At 37.9% G+C, this 21,963-nt stretch overlaps 1 protein-coding gene across 2 annotated transcripts; it reads right to left on the bottom strand.

Annotated features, from left to right (window-relative positions):
• Positions 1–9,888: 9,888 nt before the first annotated feature.
• On the bottom strand, positions 9,889–21,707 carry LOC149777591 (uncharacterized). 2 transcript variants are annotated; one of them, XM_089942226.1, is made up of 5 exons: positions 21,360–21,707; positions 19,203–20,597; positions 17,334–17,386; positions 15,444–15,696; positions 9,889–12,810 (listed from the first exon to the last, which is right to left on the bottom strand). In XM_089942226.1, the coding sequence occupies exons 3-5, from the start codon at positions 17,379–17,381 to the stop codon at positions 10,628–10,630; spliced, it is 2,484 nt and encodes an 827-aa protein (XP_089798352.1). In that variant the 5' UTR covers positions 17,382–17,386; positions 19,203–20,597; positions 21,360–21,707; the 3' UTR covers positions 9,889–10,627. The 2 variants fall into 2 exon arrangements, with proteins under 2 accessions (XP_089798352.1, XP_089798351.1); XM_089942225.1 differs by lacking the exon at positions 19,203–20,597.
• Positions 21,708–21,963: the final 256 nt, after the last annotated feature.

Genomic DNA, 21,963 nt, shown 5'->3' with positions numbered 1-21,963 from the left:
ACAGAGAGACTAAACAAGGAGAAAAGAAGAAATTAATGAACTTTTCTTTATTAAAGTGTTGTGTTATAAATTGTGAATTGGATTGTAAAAAATGGAGAAAAGAATAAATGAATGATATAAGGTAAGTGTCTTTGAGTTGTGATTTTAAAATAAGAAGCTACACTCAAGCACTCATACACAGACACGTACTAAAAGGGTAACATGGGTGAGTTTTTTTTTTTTGAGTTATTGGCAAATTGAAATTGTATTTCTTTTCGAGAAATGTGGGTGGCCCTGAAAAGGGCCTTTTTTTTTCATGGTGTAGGGGTGAGTTTAAGCAATCAATTTTAACTGCCTTAAGCCTTTGCCACGGCCAAGGCCTACTTCTGGACTGCGTAATGTTGATGATGATAATGATTGGGTTGAAATCACTAAGGGTGGTACGGTAGGCTTAGTCACAGGGTTGACATGTTTGGCTCGGGAAGGTCGTATTCTCTTCGGTCGTGATAAAGAAGTCTGATACATTTGTTTCAGACTTCTTAACTCCGCTAAAATGTCCAACAGTACCGTGACCGTTTGATTTTCACCCTCTTGTTTCTTTGCTGCTACTTCTTCTTGCTGTTGTTGCTGTTGTTTTTTTCTTACCTCTTCTTCTTGTTGCTGTTGCTGTAGGAGAAAAGCCTGTTCCGCTTCCTTTTGTCGTTGTATAAATTTCTCCAATTCTTCTTTCTGTCTCTGTCTAAAATTCTCCACTTGCGGTAATGAAGAAAGTAACGAAGGTTCCGGAACAAATTCTTGCGAGGAGAGAAAATCCACAAAATCCCAATTCACCTCTTCTGAAAGTAAGTCCGGGTTCCCTTGGGCAGTCTCCCCTGCTGGTGCACCCCACTGGATCGTTTTCTGAGTTTCCGTCATGTTGAATCACTGTCGCATAGATTGACTGCACACAAGCGCTAGCGAATCTATATTGACTACGTGACGTCACAGACTGCTCTCTTCGGATTGGATGCGAGCTGACTGAATTCTGTAACGCGTGTTCGGATTGGTAAATGAACTCAATCCGTTTCAATCCTTCCTCCGCCTATAAATAAGCGCCGTTCAATGCATTGATTCACCTGTTCTCGTCGCTTCAAGATGTGGACTACAGTTGAGTCATCCACCCTTGTGTCTTCCATGATGTTTCGGACAGACTTGCTCATGTATGTCCGATCGAAGTGGACCGTTGTCCACAGGACAAACACCAGCCTGTGGATACGTAGGATCTACGTCGAAAGACAAGGATGCCTGAAAAGAGTGCTGATGTACGGACCAACAGTAAGACGCAGCCTAAGGACAAGAAGAAGACCAATGCGGTGCCATTTATGTTAATGAATACATTAACATAAAACCCAAAGGCCCTTTTCAGGGCCAGCCATATTTCTCGAAAAGAGATAGTCTTTGAATTGCCTACCCCTTTTTAAAAAAAAAATCCCATGTTAAATTCCCCTTGTCCGTAGAGTGACCCACGATTTATCACCATGTTAAATTCCCCTTGTCCGTAGAGTGGCCCACGATTTATTCCCATGTTAATTCCCCTTGTCCGTAGATTTGCCCACGATTTTTCTCCATGTTAAATTTCCATTGTCCGTAGATTTGCCCAAGGGGTTTTTTAATGCTAATTCCCATTGTCCGTAGGGTGCCCCCATTCACTACTCACATCATTTATTGTGGATCCCCAGTACTGATACATATTTTTTTTTTATTGTAGTCCCAATTTGATTCTATGGATTCACACTATGTATCTGAGAAATCCCTCTGTCACATGGTATTATTGATATTAACTTTGGATATGTCTTTATGCTTACTTGTCAGATTGTGGAATATATTTTCTCATGACGAATGAATACATGTGAAATTCAGCGAAAAATTGACTTCACAGCACGTGTATGCGATGACGTTCATGGTGATTAATTTCAAGTTACACATTTTTTTATAATACGTTGGTTCAAATTTATAAATTATTCTTATTTTACCACCATGGGTGGTTTCTCCAGCTTAACGTTTTAAAAATAATCTGGTCCGAGAATCCAATATATTAGATTCATATTGCGACCCACCCCCACGTCTCTCCAAAATCATTGGTTATAACAGTTAGACTTTTCGGTTTATATTTTACACCATGAGTATCGGATTTTCAACTCCATCAGGTTCATGACGTAGACATTGAGATGTTGTTGTCCGAGTCAAGTCTCATCGCCATTCAGATTTACCGCCCTTGAGAAAGACTTCCAGCAACTTTTGACTAAGCTTGAATATTATTGTCATTCCAACAGCTTGCATACTTGAAACATAGTTTGTAGTGCACATTTCTAGCAATAATATACTCTAAAAGATATAAAATGTGTTGACAATTCCATGAAATCAGTTTTTACATAAGGGGATGACCAAAAAGATCAAATGAGGTAAATATCAATAGATTAAAGTGATTGTACTTTTGGATATTGTGGGCTAGACCGAAGTACAACGGGGAGCAATTGCTACTTTATGCGAGATCACAATATCCCATAATACCTCGGTAACGTCGTCGTTTGCATTAATGCACCAGCACTTCGACGACTGAATGCTACCTTGTATCTATTATAACATCTTGACGTACAGTAATGAAAACGAGGTATGAACAACCCAGACTATTTAAGGCGGGTCAGATGTAGGCCGATAAATCAGCCCCTCACCCATGATGATGTTGATTTTTAGGTTAGGGGCTGATATCACTTATTCATGGAAAGCTACAATTATTCACAGCTACTTTTGTCTGCACAGAGCGGTATACATTTTATGCACTTACCGGTATTACTCGTGACTGTGGAGCTACCGTCGGGTGAGGGGTCCTTTTGATGATATGAACATTATATTTCTGGAGAAAATCCTATGTTTGGCGACTTGCATATCTACGTGGAATAACACAACACTTTGTCCTGTGGCCATTTTGAATTTCGCGCCACATAGGGCTGTTACCAAATATCGGTAAGTATCTAATGTGTACGCAGGTGTGTTCCGGAAAGATTTGCATGCCGAAAAGTTACACATTTTAAAGAACAGGTGACATCAGACCTACATATCGTCCATCAGTATCAACACAGATTTGTGGGGTTGATTTATCGGACTAGGTCAGATTCACTTCATTGTGTTGCCGACGGTATATTGGGATGCTTTCTGCGTGCTACGTTATGACTATGTCAACCTGTGGTTAGTCTCTGTAATCAAGAATTGACCTTCTAAGTATTATGTACAATCTTTACGTTCTTCATTGTAAAGAAAATACAATAAGGAATAAGAATGACACATATATTAAGCGTACAGTTGATGTCATGTGGTATTTTACCACCAAATGTCAAGGCTTGTGGCAATGCTTTTATTATTCCAAGGGACGTAACCCACCGTGAACATTATCAATACCCAATAGTACAAACACTAGAGTTTATTTATTGTATATCTAAAGTTTGCTAAATAACGCAATGTACTTAAATTATTGATGTTCCCAAGAGTAACATAATAAAAAACTATTGCTGATTATACGTTTTGCTAATATTATTTTGTATGAATGAATAGAGCATAAATGCACTTTATGGCCACATGTGCTCGACGTGAGCTTGATGTTAAAAAAAAGCAATAATCTGAAGGAAAAATATACAGAGAGACAAAATTGCCTCAGATTACCCCCATGACCCGTTTTTTAACATTGGACTCTGTCTATCATACTATAAAAGAGACAAGGTAAGTAACTTCCCAAAACTTCGTTCCACGCTTGACCCTTGATTTCATACTGCTATTTCCGTCTTTGAAGTCATACGACCATAATTCATGCCTCAGTGCTGTCCAACCTTTTTGACACCATGGGCCACTGAAAATTGTTTTTCTTGAAGCCGAGGGCCGCAGCAGAAAACTGAAAAGCAACGACTATATAGCTGCTTGAGCTCTGTCAGGCCATTTAAAATCAGTCCGCAGGCCGCGGGTTGGACAGCACTGGTCCATGGCTTGTTTTACTCCTAAGATATTTTTCTATTCATCAAGCCATCATTGATTTTCCCGAGTTACACAAAACTGATGTTACGGGCTCGGAAACGTACGAATTTCGCGAATTGTGCCTGCTGGGACAAAGTTACGCTCCTGTGGGTACCCTCCTGTGCAACGAACCCAATTTTACTCAGAGATACGGTAATTGCGACCTCTACGATACATTCATTCATTAATCTGAGACCAATAATATATGCAAAAGTATGTTCCTACTTACTATTAACTCTATTCAACTTTAGGAACTCAGTTCCATAGAAGAATTATCCTAGTGCACAAAAATCGAATACACATTACACTCATTTTCAAAATATCCGGACTAAGCGGCACACACGTTAACAGCGAAATATGATTGGTTCAAAGGGTAATATTTAAATAACAGCCATGCATCTGGTTTAAGATTTTAGCTTTTGAGCCAATCACATTACGTTATACAATAGCTTAAATTTGTCTCGGCAGGCAAAATCCGCGAAATTCGTACGTTTCGGAGCCCGTAGCTTCAGTTTAGTGCAACTCAGATAAATCAAGTATGGCTTGATGAATAAAAAAATACCTCGGGAGTAAAACAGGTCATAGATTATGGTTGTGTCTTTCAAAGACGGAAATAGCAGAAGGAAATTGAGGGTCAAGGGTGGGACGAATTTTTGGAAGTTACTAACCTCGTCCCTTTTATAGTACGATAGATAGGGTCTTATGTCAGAACGGGTCATGGGGGTAAATATGAGGCAATTTTGTCACTTGGTAAATTTTGTTTTCCTTCAGGTTATTGTTTTTTTTTTTTTTTACATCAAGCTCGCGTCGAGCACCTGTGTATGGCGTGACCTGATTTTGCATCCTGTTACCTGATTATAGACATGCGACGTCATATTACGCAGCCATAAACTAATTGGGTGTTGGGTGTTCTTAATAGCACCCAATCCGTGTTTCACCACACCCAATAAGTGTACAATTTGCTGGACCATCCCACGAAAGGCATTCGCATTTAAAATTACAAGCTTAGCAGATAATAGGTTTTTGAGGTCATTTGATATTATCTGCATCATAAATCATGCTCGCTGTATCGAAATTAGAGTACTTGGAGTTGTGTATTTAAAAAGTAAAAGAGATACATTTACCGGCTAGATAAGACTGCCTTAAACCGGATGTCATATTTTGCAGGTTAAGACTATAGACCTTTTTCAGGAAGTTGGATCTGGGTTCTCCACTCCAATATTTAACGCATGCGCAATCAACGTAGGGCAACTTTTAAGCGATTGTCATGAACGTAGTGTATGTTCGTGAAGAAAGTTTCAAATATATTTTTAAAGGTATGACATATGTACACCATTCACAGAAATAGTGTGTTTAAAAATCACGAGCAAATAGTTCAGTAACCTGCCTAAAACAGAAAAGTAGATATGAGCGCAGAAAGCATCAGAGAGGACCAGGGCAGCGGACAGGACTTGTGGGCCCTAGGAAAAATTTCCAACAGGCCCCAGTAAATCACAGATTGAAACAACGGTGGACCCCCCTGACCGTTGTGCTCCCGAGGAATGTATCCTACTCTGTCCGCGGTCCTGGATATCACCTACAAAGTTGTATAATCCATTTCTGAAAGGAAAGAGATGGGTGGACGATTTTCGTATGTGACCAGAATTACAGTTTGTACAAATCTACGATTCTTCAAGACTATATACTCGTGAGAACACGAGACTTACAAATCTCGTTGTTGCATATAATTAATTTAATACTGGATGGATGCATACAGGTGAACACAACATTATCAATGACAGCGTAATCAGATCCCAAGCCCAATCAAAGAAGCCACACGAATTACACAGAGCTGATAGTACTGTAGCAACGGGCCACTACAAATGTATCGCAGGATGAGTTAACTCATCATTATTATCCATATTTTTTCATGGAGTTAGCAAACTGGGGGGGGGGGGGGGGGAGAGAGAGAGAGAGAGAGAATTTCTTAGCCAATCCAATGTATCATACGCAGTTTTGGGATTCACATTCATTTCCATTTAATTTATTATCTAAATGACAAACCTTTGAGGAATCTGCTTAATATGGGATGTGCCGCCTTTGGTGTTCATTGTTTGCTGCTAATTAGACAAGTTAACTTGTTTACTTTCGGATTATTCATTACCATGCAGTCATAACGGGGGGGGGGGGGGGAGTTTAGATGAGAGTCACGATGCAGTAACATAAAGCAATATATACTCATTTATTGTTAAAAATACTTGATGAAAACGTACGTTTCAGCTCTTGTACTTGCGGGCTAATTTGGATACCCCAAAACGACATGGGTTTTAACAACTTGGTTCGTCCAGAAAAGAAATTTTAAAAAAATTTTAGTCGGAATTATTTAAATAACTGGCAAAAAACAATGGTTCTTAACAAATCTAATTCCATGTTTTAATTTTAGACAGGTTGCCAATAGGTCTGATGTATATTTTAGCACGCGTTTGAAACTCCGACAAAAAAATATTTAGTATGCACTGTAAACAATATAGAAGTTGAAACTTAAATATTTGAGCATTGTTGGCAACTTCTTCTTCTTGTTTGTTCTTTATATTTATTTCTGTTCCTTTTACTCTTTTCTGTTCTTGATCATCTTGATAAATTTGAGGTTTCAGACGGAAAACGTGGATTGTAGTGTAGTATTTTTACTTCAAAATCTCTCAATACTATAACTTCATTGATAAATTACATGGACAGTGACAGACCTCAATGAGACTGGCGAAAGCATTTTCCTCGTTTAAACACTTAATCTCTTTATCTAATGTATTATTATTATTATTATTATTCCAATAGCATATGTTCATTTTTCTTGTATAAGACTTATAGCTTATGCAGAAATTATTGTAAATAGGTATTATTCCAATAAACTCGACGATATAATGATATTTTATTCTCCTTGAATATTATTTTATCTCAAATGAAACCGAGAGAGAGAGAGAGAGATGAACAATTTATTGAATAAGCAAAATCTAGGATTATTGACCGATTTTTAATGCTACAGTACGAATAAACAAAATTATCATTTGATGACTTCACGGAATGTTTTAATTTTCCTTCTTCCAAAATTCTTTTCTGATTAACGTTCCGCTTCTGAGATTTGCATTTTAGCACAGGGTTCGAAATCTAAAGAAAAGGTGTTCCCATTACTCTAATGTGCATTTGATAAAAGATTGCTAGCTCTGCGTTGCTATTTTCATTTTCTGAACTTCAACGATAAATTAAATTTTAAAAAATATTTAGAACGATAACTTTTGTTAATGTTTCAGTTGTAATGTTTCATAATTGCACTTTGAGAAACAGTAGTGCCTAGATTGAAAAGTTGTTGATGTATTTGTGTTATTTCAAAGACTTTTAAAAAAAAAACCGAAGTAGCACTTTTCATAGGCTGTCTGTTGGGCAGCACATTGATCTCCAAGCAGTGACAACAACAAAAACACAAAAAAACCAAAAAACTAACAACAAATGTCAATCTAAGCAGGTGAAAGACGAGTTGTGATGGTGTGATGGATGAAATTGTGCCATTAGGATAAAAAGGACATGTCGGGTTGTGCTGTTGCAGGAATCTATGATAATTTAATCTTTAAACAAAACATCAAAAGGATTAACATTGGGGACCAGTATGTTGACCTATGGAGAAAGTAATGTTACACATGTCAAAAGGATTAACATTGGGGACCAGTATGTTGACCTGTGGAGAAAGTAATGTTACACATGTCAAAAAGATTAACATTGGGGACCAGTATGTTGACCTATGGAGAAAGTAATGTTACACATGTCAATAGGAATAACATTGGAGACCAGTTTGTTGACCTATGGAGAAAGTAATGTTATACATGTCAATAGGATTAACATTGGGGACCAGTATGTTGACCTATGGAGAAAGTAATGTTACACATATCAAAAGGATTAACATTGGGGACCAGTATGTTGACCTATGGAGAAAGCAATGTTACACAAGTCAATAGGATTAACATTGGGGACCAGTATGTTGACCTATGGAGAAAGTAATGTTACACATATCAAAAGGATTAACACTGGGGACCAGTATGTTGACCTATGGAGAAAGTAATGTTACACATGTCAATAGGATTAACATTGGGGACCATTATGTGGACCTATGGAGAAAGTAATGTTACACATGTCAATAGGATTAACACTGGGGACCAGTATGTTGACCTATGGAGAAAGTAATGTTACACATGTCAAAAGGATTAACATTGGGGACCATTATGTGGACCTATGGAGAAAGTAATGTTACACATGTCAAAAAGGATTAACATTGGGGACCATTATGTGGACCTATGGAGAAAGAAATGTTACACATATCAATAGGATTAACATTGGGGACCATTATGTTGACCTATGGAGAAAGAAATGTTACACATGTCAATAGGATTAACATTGGGGACCAGTATGTTGACCTATGGAGAAAGTAATGTTACACATGTCAAAAGGATTAACATTGGGGACCATTATGTGGACCTATGGAGAAAGTAATGTTACACATGTCAAAAGGATTAACATTGGGGACCATTATGTGGACCTATGGAGAAAGTAATGTTACACATGTCAAAAGGATTAACATTGGGAACCATTATGTGGACCTATGGAGAAAGTAATGTTACACATGTCAATAGGATTAATACTGCGTGCCATTTTGGGGATATATGGAAAAGGGAACATGATATCTGTATCGGCTTTATGGGAAATGGAACATGGTAAGTAACACCTTGTGTATCCGACCAACACACAATGTTACCATTGGCTGGTCACATAACCATGTCCGATCCATACAGCCGTTTATCTGATGTGTTTATTTCTGTAGCATGCTTCTGATGCTGGTGTATCTATGCTGACTTGAGGAAAGATAACTGAAGAAAAACAGCTCTTATATAGACCGCCTACAGATCAAAAACTATTTCTGAGCTTAGCCAATCAGAATGCGACTTAAATATTTCATTCATAACTCGTTTGTGTCCAGAAATCGGACTGCAAGATGACGTGGGATGTGCTTCAGTCCACGAAGAATAGAGTATTTCTACGATCTGTTTTGTCAGTGAGCTATACAGTTAAAGTACAGTACACATGGCTAAGATGACGACAAAGTCTGTGCTTTGGACTAAAGTACAATACACATGGCTAAGATGAGGACAAAGACTGTGTGCCTTGGGCTAAAGTACAATACACATGGCTAAGATGAGGACAAGGACTGTGTGCTTTGGGTTAAAGTACAGTACACATGGCTAAGATGACGACAAGGACTGTGTGCTTTGGGCTAAAGTACAATACACATGGCTGAGATGAGGACAAAGACTGTGTGCTTTGGGCTAAAGTACAGTACACATGGCTAAGATGAGGACAAAGACTGTGTGCTTTGGGCTAAAGTACAATACACATGGCTGAGATGAGGACAAAGACTGTGTGCTTTGGGCTAAAGTACAATACACATGGCTGAGATGAGGACAAAGACTGTGTGCTTTGGGCTAAAGTACAATACACATGGCTGAGATGAGGACAAAGACTGTGTACTTTGGTGGATCTGCATCAGAAGCGTATGCCAAGAGTAACAGTTCTACTTCTGTGGATGTTGCTTCTTTAACGACAGTTTTCGTTACAGCTAATGTATCCCATCTGAATTTGAATTTCTGCGATTGTTTTGAAATCGCAGGAATTTCTGACGGCCCTTCCTACATCACTATTGTTGCCAGAAGAATAAGACCTTTTTAATAAGAAGTAACAAGAAAAAGTGTATAAATTTATACAAAGACAACGTTTGTCTAGCCCACAAAGTACTCGCTTTTGTTCCTGCAGGCACAGCTTTTGTCAGCAAACACAATCAGGCGTCACATGTCATGATGGGACATCTTATATTTTCACATAATAAAAAATATAAGGACCTATGTATATACATTGGTAACAAGTGTTCGAAAAATGAATTGAATAAACAAACGATAAAAATTGAAATAACAAAATAACTATTTTAAACGAGAAGAACTAGAATATATTTCTGGCCATTGAAACCGTAATGCATGCATTAAAACATTTTCTCAAACAAAAGAAAACGCACATACAAACAGTTTCATTACTATATTTTGAGGGGCCCCGAGTGGCCGAGTGGTCTAAAGCGCTCACCGTTCCGGATCACTGCCATCTCACCTCTGTCTGCATGGGCTCGAGTCCAAGGATCGGCTAGTGTGGGTACGTGGGAAAGCATGTCAGTAGCTTCTCGTGGGTCGGTGGTTCTTCCCTGGATTTTCCAGGGTTCTTCCTCCACCAGTTATACTGGCCGCAATGTATAGCCTATCTTGTGCTGAAAAATGGCGTTAAACCCGAGAACAACAACAACAACAACAACAACAATATTTTGATCAGGCTAATGGCAGTACGAAATCGAAGATTGTCACTTCAAAAATGTTCTACAGAGATTGTCACTTCAAATATGTTCCATAGAGACTTTTTTTTAAACTCCTTTGAAAACAATGCCATAAGGAGTTTACATGCAAAATATCACAAAGAAATGCAACTGGTTCAATATTTAATCCCGGTTTCGAAAGGGAGTTGACGGGCAAAACGTATTAACCATCTGATTTTATACCGATATGTTAAAATTATGAAATTGGTTGTTTATAGTCCTTTGCTTTCGTTTAGAATCTTTAACTTTCCTTCCTAGGGATCCAAAATGCAGTCTTCTCTCCTTCGTCGCATCTCTCGATGTGTCACTTAAAGAATTAGAAGTTTTTCGGTGGACAGTATAAGATCGGACGGTGCCAGTACCGGATAAATCTGTTTCAGAAGCTGAAGTATATTTTGAGTGAACGGTATACTTTCTACGTCTAGTAGCATTTTGCATTTCTAGGCTAGTGAATTCTCCAATGCAGATTGTTTTTTCCGTGTCGGAAAATGTACTGGATGAAGAATTCTCAATGTGAAAATCCGATGACGTCTGTGTGGAGAGATTCCTGTTAAATTTAACATCAGATTCACCTTCTCTACTGTGGTCGTAGCCACGTGTTCCACATAAAATTATGTTTGCATTTACTAAATTCACTTCTTTAGTTTCATTTTCCCCTGAAAAGGTTCCATATTGAGCGACGTCTTTTTCCTCTAAGATGTTTCTTTTATTGCAAATTAGTCTCACTTCTGCATCATTTAATGAGGATGGCGATGGTGTTGAAGAAGTGCTCTCCGTTTCTGAAACAGTTTGAGATGATGAAGTCAGGCTTGCTGGGGTAGAAATGGTTCTTGTCAAACTCAAGTAAAATACTTTGTCTTCACTCCCGGAAGTACGTTCATTTTCCTCGAGGACATCTTGCAGAAATGTCGGTAACATGTCATGTCGATCAGATGGCAGAGTAGCTTCATGAGTACTTCCTGGTACATGATTTCTGAGGGACTCTGTATCTTGTTTTTGAAAGAGAGATAGATCTGGAAGTGTAATGCTGCATGGACAGTCTTCGTGATCAGAGTGAGAATGGACCAATGCTTCTTTCTCGTCATCTTCCTCGCAGACATCAGATGCTATAGCTGATAAATCTTCAAATGGATTTTCCTCAGCATTGAGGCAAAAACTCCTAGGTTTTAGAGGCCATGTCTTGCGAGTTGCGCTTCGCCTGTTTATTTCTCCGCCCGCCACTTTCATATTCCCAGCTATGTGCACAACTTTCAATGTAGTTTCATCTGCATCTTTTTTCTTCTCTTGTAACTCAACGCTTTCACTCCTGGAGGAAATGGGTGAAAGCTGTGATATGTAATTATGGAAACTGATACACATTTTGGGATTGGTTTCCTCACAGTTTGTTCCATCTCTATTTGACAGTGCAGCGGATTCACCGTTGCTGACTTTATCCTGTGAACAGTGAATATATTTGGGACTTGTATTTTCTCTTTCATCTGTGCTGACCTGTCGTTTTAAAAGTCTTCTTTGAATGTTAGGTCTAAAGCAGACATCTTTAACCTTGGGATTGCCTGGCTTTCTCTTCTGACTCCCCGAACTGTTGGAAGATAGTGAACGAAAACTTTGCCTCTGAGTAAGGTCGGATATTGAGCTAGATGGGCATACGGATGACGAGAAAATGGATGAGGTGAAACTTTCCGCCCTGTTGCGGTCATACATTTTAGATCTTTTGTAACCTTTGCATCTGCATTCAAACCGAAAATTACGTTTTACAAGTACCTTCAATTCCTCTCCATATTGTTTATATTTAGGAGTAGAACATAGATATGTCAGTATGGAATCAAGAAGTATTTTATTATTACCATCTTTCAGAGACAAAACAGAGAGCTGATGCCATAATTTGGTTTGTGCCCCAACACCATGCGTGCAGTCAGTCATCTGCTGATGCAGTTCATCAGAAAGTACCTCTTTTTCGTATGCATAATCTGCCAAATCCTTAATGTCCACCGCATTCGTCATCCTGCAATAGACACACCTTGTTTCCTTGACTCCTTCTCCCATGAGCTGGTCATACGTTTGCCAGATCAAGTCGATGACCTCTGGATTATAATCTCTTGAACACTGTAGGAACTTACTTATCGCTTTGAAACTTCGTCCTTTAACAAATCTGATCAGCTGACGAATTTGATCCCTCCTAGTAGGTTGCTTTTTAATCAAATCATTTTCATTCTCCGTGAGGCAGCTTTCGGACTGTAGGAGTAAGTCTTGAAGCTCGCAGGTTTGGTACGGTAGGACGTCTATCAGCTTGGTGATATTCTTTTGAATGGCTTTGGATATGCAATACCGCCTGTCTAGATCTGGTTGATTCACGTTCTCTCCTGCACAATATACAATATTACAATCAATTATTATTAAACTGTAGAGAACCGTTTGAATGGACATATGCATGTTTTACACGTGCAGTAAACGTAAACCTGCATTTATATCACAACGGGGCCTAATTGATAAGATGGACTTTACAAATAAACTCGATACTTTTCATTTTATCTGATCCTATACTCAACCATGGACCTCGTATGGCCGGGTGGTCTGTGGCGCTTATCTTTTCAAACCACGCACAACTCACCTTTGTCCGCGTGAGTTCCAGACTTGGTACGACCAATGTGGGTGTACGAGAAAGCTTAAAAGAAGCTTACCTTGGGTCTTTGGTTCTTCTCGTATTCATCCACCACCAAATATACTGGCCACCATGTGCAGCATAATTCCGTATGAAACCAACAATATATCAAATTATATATCTTTTCGCTAGTGCATAACACAAGATTTTGAAATAAAACATGCTCAATTCAATTTTCTGCCATATAAAAATCAGAAATCACCTTCTCCTGTTCTTGTTTGTTGTATTGTATTTAAAGCCTTGGGTGATTGGTAGCATAAATTATCGCTGTGACTCAGCTGAGTTTGCTTAAAAACCATTTCATTAAATTTTGTTCCGTTTTTGTAGGTGTAAACCGAATGAAATCAACAATTACACCGCTCACCTTTACGACGCTTCAAATAGTCTTTAGCAACCAGCGTATACGTTCATGGCCCAGAAGATAAATTATAACTAAGTGATCTGGACAAAGAAATTTTGGCACAGTTTCAATCCAAAGTATTATTATGCAATTGTTTTTTCATTACATCTCTAGAGCTTGACTTTAAATCAGCACACATAACCATCATTGTGCTGACGTGCAGTTAAACCCTACATACAGGCATACTATGACAGGGCATACAAATATAAACAATTAAAAGAACATTGTTTCATATGATATCGAAGTAGAGGTAAAATAATGAGGTAATGTATTCAGGTATTTATTTGTTTTTCCTGTAGTAACTCATCGTGCTTAATAACTACTTCAGAGACTAATTATCATTTTCTATCTATGAAGCCACATTTAAATCGGTAAATTTCACTGGCTTTGAGTATCCTTGAGGTGACAGCCAGCACTAGATATCAGGCATCATTATCGGTAAATTTCACGGCTTTGAATATCCTTGGAGTGACAGCCAGAACTAGATATCAGGCATCATTATCGGTAAACTTCACGGGCTTTAAGTATCCTTGGAGTGACAGCCAGTACTATATATATCAGGCATCATTAATTACATGATTAGCTACTATAGCAGTGGCCTTCAGGCAAAGCATGCGGTCCACACATCTAATTCAAATACACTCATTCCCATGTTGTCCAGTGTTGTTGTTGTTGTTGTTGTCGGGTTTAACGCCATTTTTCAGCACACGATATGCTATATATGGCGACCAGTATTAATGGTGGAAGAAGAACCACCGACCCACGAGAAGCTACTGACAAGCTTTCTCACATACTCACATTAGCCGAATCTAAGACGAACCCACGCAGACAGAAGTGAGATGGCAGTGATCGAAACGGAGAGCGCTTTACACCACTCGGTCACTCGGGGCCCCCGTTGTCCAATGCAGAGTTAATATGCTGAGAGTCAAGGTTCTTAATGCACTGTCATTGACATGGATAGTTTACCACTAAATAGACATTTATTCTCATTTCCAAATGCACATATCACGAAGGACCCTATGTGTAGACCCGGATGTAAAAAGGATGGAAACTCATGAAGCACTCAATAACGATCATTAACATGAAATTTCAATAAGGTCACTGAATCATGAAATATAGGTCACATAGAACTTGTTTGCAATAAGGGTCTAATTACACAAATCAAAGATAAATCTCCTCAACAAGTTTCATGATTCTTGTTGATTCCATCATGCATTTGTGACCATATGATTGGTAATTATAACTGATAGGAGTACCACCTACATTTCATTATAAATAGGTAAAGAAAATAGTTAATCAAATTTAATTATTGGTTGTTTAGTTTTCATAAATTTACCAAACCCTGACAAAGTGAAACAGTTGCAAATTTAGCTTTGAATCAAAGCTCAAAACATGTTTATGTTACTTATCAGTAACATTAGTAAATAGGGTTTAAATGGATGAACACTGATGTGAAGATACCCGTGTATGTACACCCGTGTACATGTGTAGGCGTTGTTCCAAATTAGTTTTGACATGTTTTCGACTTTGTCATTTTCTGGCCAAGTTACAGAAACTAAAAGAAAATTGTTCATGTAAGTGGCAGTTGATTTAGTTAGTTAAATTAAGGTACAGTGGTTAGTTTCTGTTGTGCCTATTTGAAGTCATGTGACCAAAATACATGGTGTAATAATTAAGAAGGGCATATATACCTTAAATAACGCTCGGCATTTTGCATTTTGCATACTGTTCCTCATTTGTATACATATATGTTATCCTAGATTATGTTTCCATTAACATTTTCTCACCACTAAAGGCATGTATAAGGAATAAGTAGGATACATACATGAATATCAATCTCGTAAGATTAGGATAAAAGAAAGAAAAAAAAGAAACGCTCCCCCCCCAAAAAAAACAAAAAAAAACCACACAAACAAAAGCAAAGAAAGGAATACCTTCTGCTTTAGTTCGCGATGTCCTGGGATGTGTGATTGAGTCAACTTGCGAAGCATGGTTGAAGGGGATCTTAGGAACTGTTGAATCTTCAACTACCCTCAACTCTTCAACACTATTCTGATTATCATGACGTGTTAATGTTGCATATTGGAAAACTCCATTGCAGCAAACGACATTCTTGATGGCGGCAACATCGAGCTGCAGCGCCTGCACACAGCTTGTCAATTTGTCCAAGCGACTGATAATAGCACCCTGAAAATAGCCAATCCTTCGTGATGTAGACAACGTTCTGGAAGCAATCTTTAGAATCAACATGTTAAATGCAGAAAAGCTGAAAACAACTGGTATACACACACACACACACACACATATATATATATATATATATATATATATATATATATATATATATATATATATATATATGTGACTGATTTTAATTTTCAAATTTCTACAATACTTATATTTTATGGTTTACAATCAATATATTATCGGATTATTTTAAGTTTTAACATACATACCAATTACAAAATTCATATTCATCATATGACTGTTATGCTATTTATGTTAATACATTCGTGTTATAATTTTCATATATGTATCACATGTAATAATAGCTACTGACGACACAAACATGTCACAAAAGCACGCATGGGAAACGGGAAACAAACGGGGCATACGAATGTATTTCAAAATCATTTAACTACACTATTTTGTGGTTTGGTAAAAAAAAGAAAGATTCAGTATCTCTCGTCATGTGATAAACAGAACCTTACATCTGTGTTCATTTCAAATGAAATATTTGGAACTGCGAGAACAATTTCAATGTTTTGCTCGCCTAAATTTCATTTGAAATGGGCACTCAAATATGATATGCAATATATTTCGCCTCAAACCATCAAATACTAATCAGGGTATAAAACTATCGCCTCCCCCCCCCCCCGCCACGCCAAAAAATATGAGGTAATTTTAAGTTACAAACATTACCTCTTGTAAAGATCGTTTGGAATTGCATGTACACACTGATAGTTCCAAAGCATGATATTTGAATGTTAGAAATATATTTGTAATGACTGAATTTTTAGGAATTTTTAATCAATGCAATGTTTACTATTATAGTTCAAATGTGTATTACAATTTTCCGTGTTGTTTTGTAAGTTAGAGAATTCTTTAATCAGAAATATTGTATAAGTCTAGACAGGAGATTTTCATGCGTTATCAGCAAGTTGTCCTTGGATGGCGTCTGTCAGTCCATCATAAACAAAGTGCTACTACAGCCAATTTGTCTGTGATGTCGTGTATAAATATAAAGAACACATCTCGGAAAGGTTGTGAACTAGGAAGTTAAACGGATGCTGAAAGTTCCAAGGCAGGCGACCATATTTGAAAAACAAAGATATTACGGTTCGTAAAAATTCGAAAAATATCTGGAAAAGGGACCTTGTAATTGTTCCTAACGATGAAACATAGGTTAAGTTAATCACACGATGTGATGACCTTTTTGAAATCTAGTTATGATTCTCCTCCTTCCAGAATTATATTAAAGCAGTGCAGGAACTGTTTTCCGTCAAACTTGATGAATAGTTGGCCTTTTATTTACTGTTCGAACCCAGTACCTCAAGGATGTAAAATAACATCATCATCGCCAGTAGTGACACCTTCGTAAATAAGATTCGAACTATTTGTCATCTTTTTATCGATCTGAGAGTCCCCGTCAATACATTGGGCATGACGAAGAGAAATTTTTTCATCAGTCATCATCGCATCATAATGTGGTGAAATTACCGACCAAAATCATTTTATAAAAGTTATATGAAACTCTTTTCAGAACACATTTTATATTTCAACCCTAAGACGATATCAGAATCAAAAAAATATGATTGTTTAACCTGATTACTAGTCTTCTGAGACATCTGGGGCTCTGCAAACGAATCCATTTACTCTGTAGATAGAAAGAAAAGAGTGATACATACAGCAGGTAACGAATCATCTATTTTGTATAATGTATTTGTTTGTTCATGGTGAGACACTTATTCATAATCTTAGCAAATAACCTGACTGGCTTTCAACTATATTGGATTTTTAACGCAGCTTTAACAATGTTTCAGTCATATCGCTACGATGTCTGCAATGTGGCAGTTTATAGTGCTGTCTAGCACTGGGGTGTCATGTTCCACTCACATTATCCTGACACCAGACCGACCAGTCCTAACACTAACCTGATAATGCTGAGCGCCAAGCGAGGGAGCTGTAAATACCATTTTTATAATTGTTTGATATGATTCGGCCGGGGTTCGAATCCGCGACCTCCCGCATCCAAGGGGAACGCTCTAACCACTTAGGCCACCGGAGCAGACGGCTACTAAACTAAAGTGAATAATTCATAGCAAATCAGACTTTTATTTAAAGGCCACGATCCCATATAGTCCCTTCTTTTTCTTTTATTCTGTTTGAGATAATCAAGAGCAAAGTATATCAAACGATAGTCTTAAGTTCCTTTGACCCTTGTCACCCTATTTTTAATATTTGGACATTGATGTAGGGTCAGAGTCCATTCCCGATCGAAAAGTTGGAATTCGCCGACACCACTTGGTGTCGGCATGGGGTAGCCGCTTACTAGCTGGCCCAGCAAACTTTAACGACCTTTCATCGAGATATATCTGCACAGAATCGATAGGAATAGAATTATTTGCTCAAAAATCGTGAGCATAGCATTCGTCATATCTTTAATCCGCTGACAAACGTGACGACAGTACGTCGTTGCTGAAATTTGACCTGGATCTGGCCATTTGCATTCCGAGTCACATGACTAAACAAATCTCGCAACCTACATGAAAGTGACATCAGATGTCATATAGTCACGTGATATCGACAATAAACAAATTTCCAAAATTGTTGTACATAGAAGTTTGGCAAATTATATACGACACTTAATGTTTGTAAATAAATATAATGCACACTTAATTCTCAACACATTTATTCTAAGAACAACGACCAGAAACATGTCGGTATCGCAGCAGGGCGGAGAAAACCATTTAAAAGAAGTATCGAGAACGTGTCAGCCATGTTTTTGTTGGTGTCACGTGACTACCACATTGACATGTGCTCTCTGCGTAGTGAATCTGGTTTTCTTCAAATTGCTGCAACATTTTACAGATTTTTAGTCGTTGGTTTCACAATAAATATTTTGAGAAGTTTTTTCTTTCTTCATTTTTATATAAAATTACGTGACTTTCATTTATATGTTCGATTTCTTTTCCTACAGCAACACTAGAAATGGTTTATTCTTGATAATACGTGACTGTATGACCTTTGATGTCATTGACATGTAGGTTGCGAGAGTTGTATGGTCACGTGACTAGGAATGCAAATGGCCAGATCCAGGTCAAATTTCAGCAACGATGCAATTTCGTTTTGTCTGTCAGTGGATTAAATAAATAAATAATGCTATGCTCACGATGTTTGAGAAAATAAATCATATTCCTATCGATTTCATGCAGGTATATCTCGATGAAACGTCGTACAAGTTTCTTGGCCGGCTCGTAAGCGGCTACTCCATGCCGACACCAACTGGTGTCGGCGAATTCCAACTTTTCGATAGAGAAAAGAGAAAACAATAACACCAGTATTAAAGAGAGCCACTTGAAGCTACCCCTACCTGCCATCTTCTCTCTCTCTCTCTCTCTCTCTCTCCGTCTGCCTGTCTGTCTGTCTGCATGTCTGTCTCTGTCTCTCTGTCTCACGACAGACGAACTTACCTCTTGTATCATCAGACAATACACTCAAGATGCCCCGCTTAAATAGAAATAAAAAGAACACTGAACATTCCATGAATCGAATCAGAGAACCTGTTACCTGTATGCAAATCAGCCAGATATGTTGAATACGGACGTTTGTCCCACCGGTGTTGTATTGCATAACTTTGCATCAAAAAACCAGTTTTAATACAAAGTGTGATGTTCAAGTTACCGATAAACAACGCTGGCAAGCTCGATTTAATGATATCTTTGTTAAAGATAAATGATGTAATAATCAGCACACTTAAACACGATCAGTTTATGTGCACTTAGAAACGAAAACCAATTATTGATGAAACAAAGGCGAAAACTGAAACAAGTGTACAGGTCATGGTGACGTTCAGAACCGACTATTTCAGTAAATTGGTGCCACGTTCTAGGATTTAATTACACATACTTTTACATAGCAATTATTCGCTTTATTTGGATGATCATGCATCTATAATCCTTTGGAAGGTCATTATTTATTTACACGCTTCGTGAACGGCAAAGTCAATGTTAAATTAAGTGGACATTTTTGGATGAGGTCAACCTAAAATAAACCTCATGACGTCACAATGAAAGCAGCGTTTGTTGAAAACAATTTCTGTAGTTCCTGTTATTTGTTATGATATACCCGACGTCCTCTTTTTTTTTACCCACTTTAGTACATGGTAACCATTGTAAAAGTCCATAACGATCACTAATTTTCGTCGGGAAGTGTTTTTATGACATTTAAGGTGCAGAAAATTCAACAACCATGATTGAAAAGACTGACTAAACTATTTTAATATTAAATTTCAGAAAAACAATTCATATTTCATCTAATCTGAGCAAATGCACGTACATGACGGCACTGACGTACACTTGAGAAGTCAACTTTAAGTTAGTGTTTGTGTGTGTGGTTTAGATTTTTAACGTAGCTTTAACAATAATTGTTCAGTCATATCTCTGCAGTTTGTGCATTGTGGCAGTTTATAGTGAAGTATTGTACTGGGGCATCCTGTCGCAGACATTTAGCATTGGTCTCTTACCAGTCACAGTATCCTAACCTCCCCTATTCGAGGCGGACGCTCTAACCATTTAGGATAGTTACTGTCCAGAGCGGTTCAACATTTAAGTTAGTCTATATTTGTTTACTGTAACCTACAGCAATGCTCTACTTTGATATGAAGCATGTATATCTGGTAGGTTTGAAGACAGTTGTTAAATCACCAGACAAGATGTTGGAGACGAAAAACAGATATACATCACCATTCTGACCAAAGATATAATAACAAGTTATGGCTTGCAACCGGATAGAAACTGGCGCTCTCGGTTATTTGTTGTCGTTGCTGTTGTTTTTGGTACCCCAAGAAGGCTTTGTGATTCCAGGTTCTGAAAACAATGGAAGCCAACATTGACTCCGTTTTACCTGTATTAACGGGAATTTTGAAAATAAATTAAAACAATAGAACAGTTTTGAACGCGACAGAATCTAGTGCGTCGTGCACGCACACCGATATTAGAATGAGGTGGCAAAGTACAGTTTCGTAAATTGGACCCTGTTGGACATATACATATATATTTTTAAAGACTTCTCGCTCCCGCGGTAGCCTTACCTGTCTTTGCTGATACTATTCGTTTTACAATAAAACTTCAAACAGGCAAACTGTTTACTGAAATTTTATATTTTTGTTATGCAAGCATAACAGTTATTTCGAATGGGTTTAAAGGGGACATTGCCTAAGATACGAAAAGCATGACATATCTGAAATTTGTTGTGCATATACAACTTTAAAATATTGCATATTTGGTTGTTAATAGTGACTGACGTTGAACGGCTTATGGACTAGACGAATTATACTTTAATTGTAATGGCTGAGACAATAAATAATAAGCCTTTTGTTTTCACGCAGGTAGGGGTCAATCTAAATCATTTTGACCTTGGTATGCACAACAGTAAGGGGCCATCAGATGCCGCTAGGGTATGGGTTCGGTTAATTCCGACTTTTTAATTGGGAATGCGCTCTGACACCAGTATAACTGGGAATGGTTAAAAGAAACTGACCCCCAGAATAACTGGGAATGGTAACAGGAAACTGACCCCAGCATAACTGGAAATGGTCAAAGGAAACTCGAACTTACAAATAAACTTACCTAACTCAAGTTGTTCCTTTTGTTTCCGGGAATACAATTACTTCCAATGATTCTTTAAAAGAGTTTCCAAGATCTGTCATTGATGCGTATCGATGCTTTGCACTCACACCTACAATGGGAAGGATGTGCTGGCAAGACTCGCAATTTAAGTCATGGACTCAATACATGTCTATTCAAGAGCGACGTTTAGTTAAATAACACGCACTTATTTACCTACTGAGCAGTATGTGTAGATTACTGTTCATACGTTGACCTGAAGTAGAACGACAAACATTTGCTCCGATGATTTGACGACAGCTGTTTCATTAGGGAGAATGCAGTTCGAGAACAGTGATGAGAGAATGAGCAGACGACCTTATGTACTGATCGAAAATTATATAAAAAAAGTCAGGACTTCCCCGAAATACGATAGATGTACGAGGCACAAAAGGGGAAAAAATTAGCGAAACATAATAGTGTCAAATCAATGTGATTTGCCTAGAAAATATAGGGACAGCAAAATAAACGCGAATTCATTGGAGTTTAGCAAAACATTTGATGATGATTAGACAATACAACGTGCAACTCGTGAGAATTTCTTTATATATTTCTGGATGACTACTCG

Source organism: Sinohyriopsis cumingii, chromosome 18 (genome assembly GCF_028554795.1).
Source record: "Sinohyriopsis cumingii isolate HCF-2022 chromosome 18, ASM2855479v2, whole genome shotgun sequence".
Taxonomy (NCBI): domain Eukaryota; kingdom Metazoa; phylum Mollusca; class Bivalvia; order Unionida; family Unionidae; genus Sinohyriopsis; species Sinohyriopsis cumingii.
The sequence above is the reverse complement of the archived record's forward strand: the minus strand, read 5'-3'. Positions and strand labels throughout refer to the sequence as shown.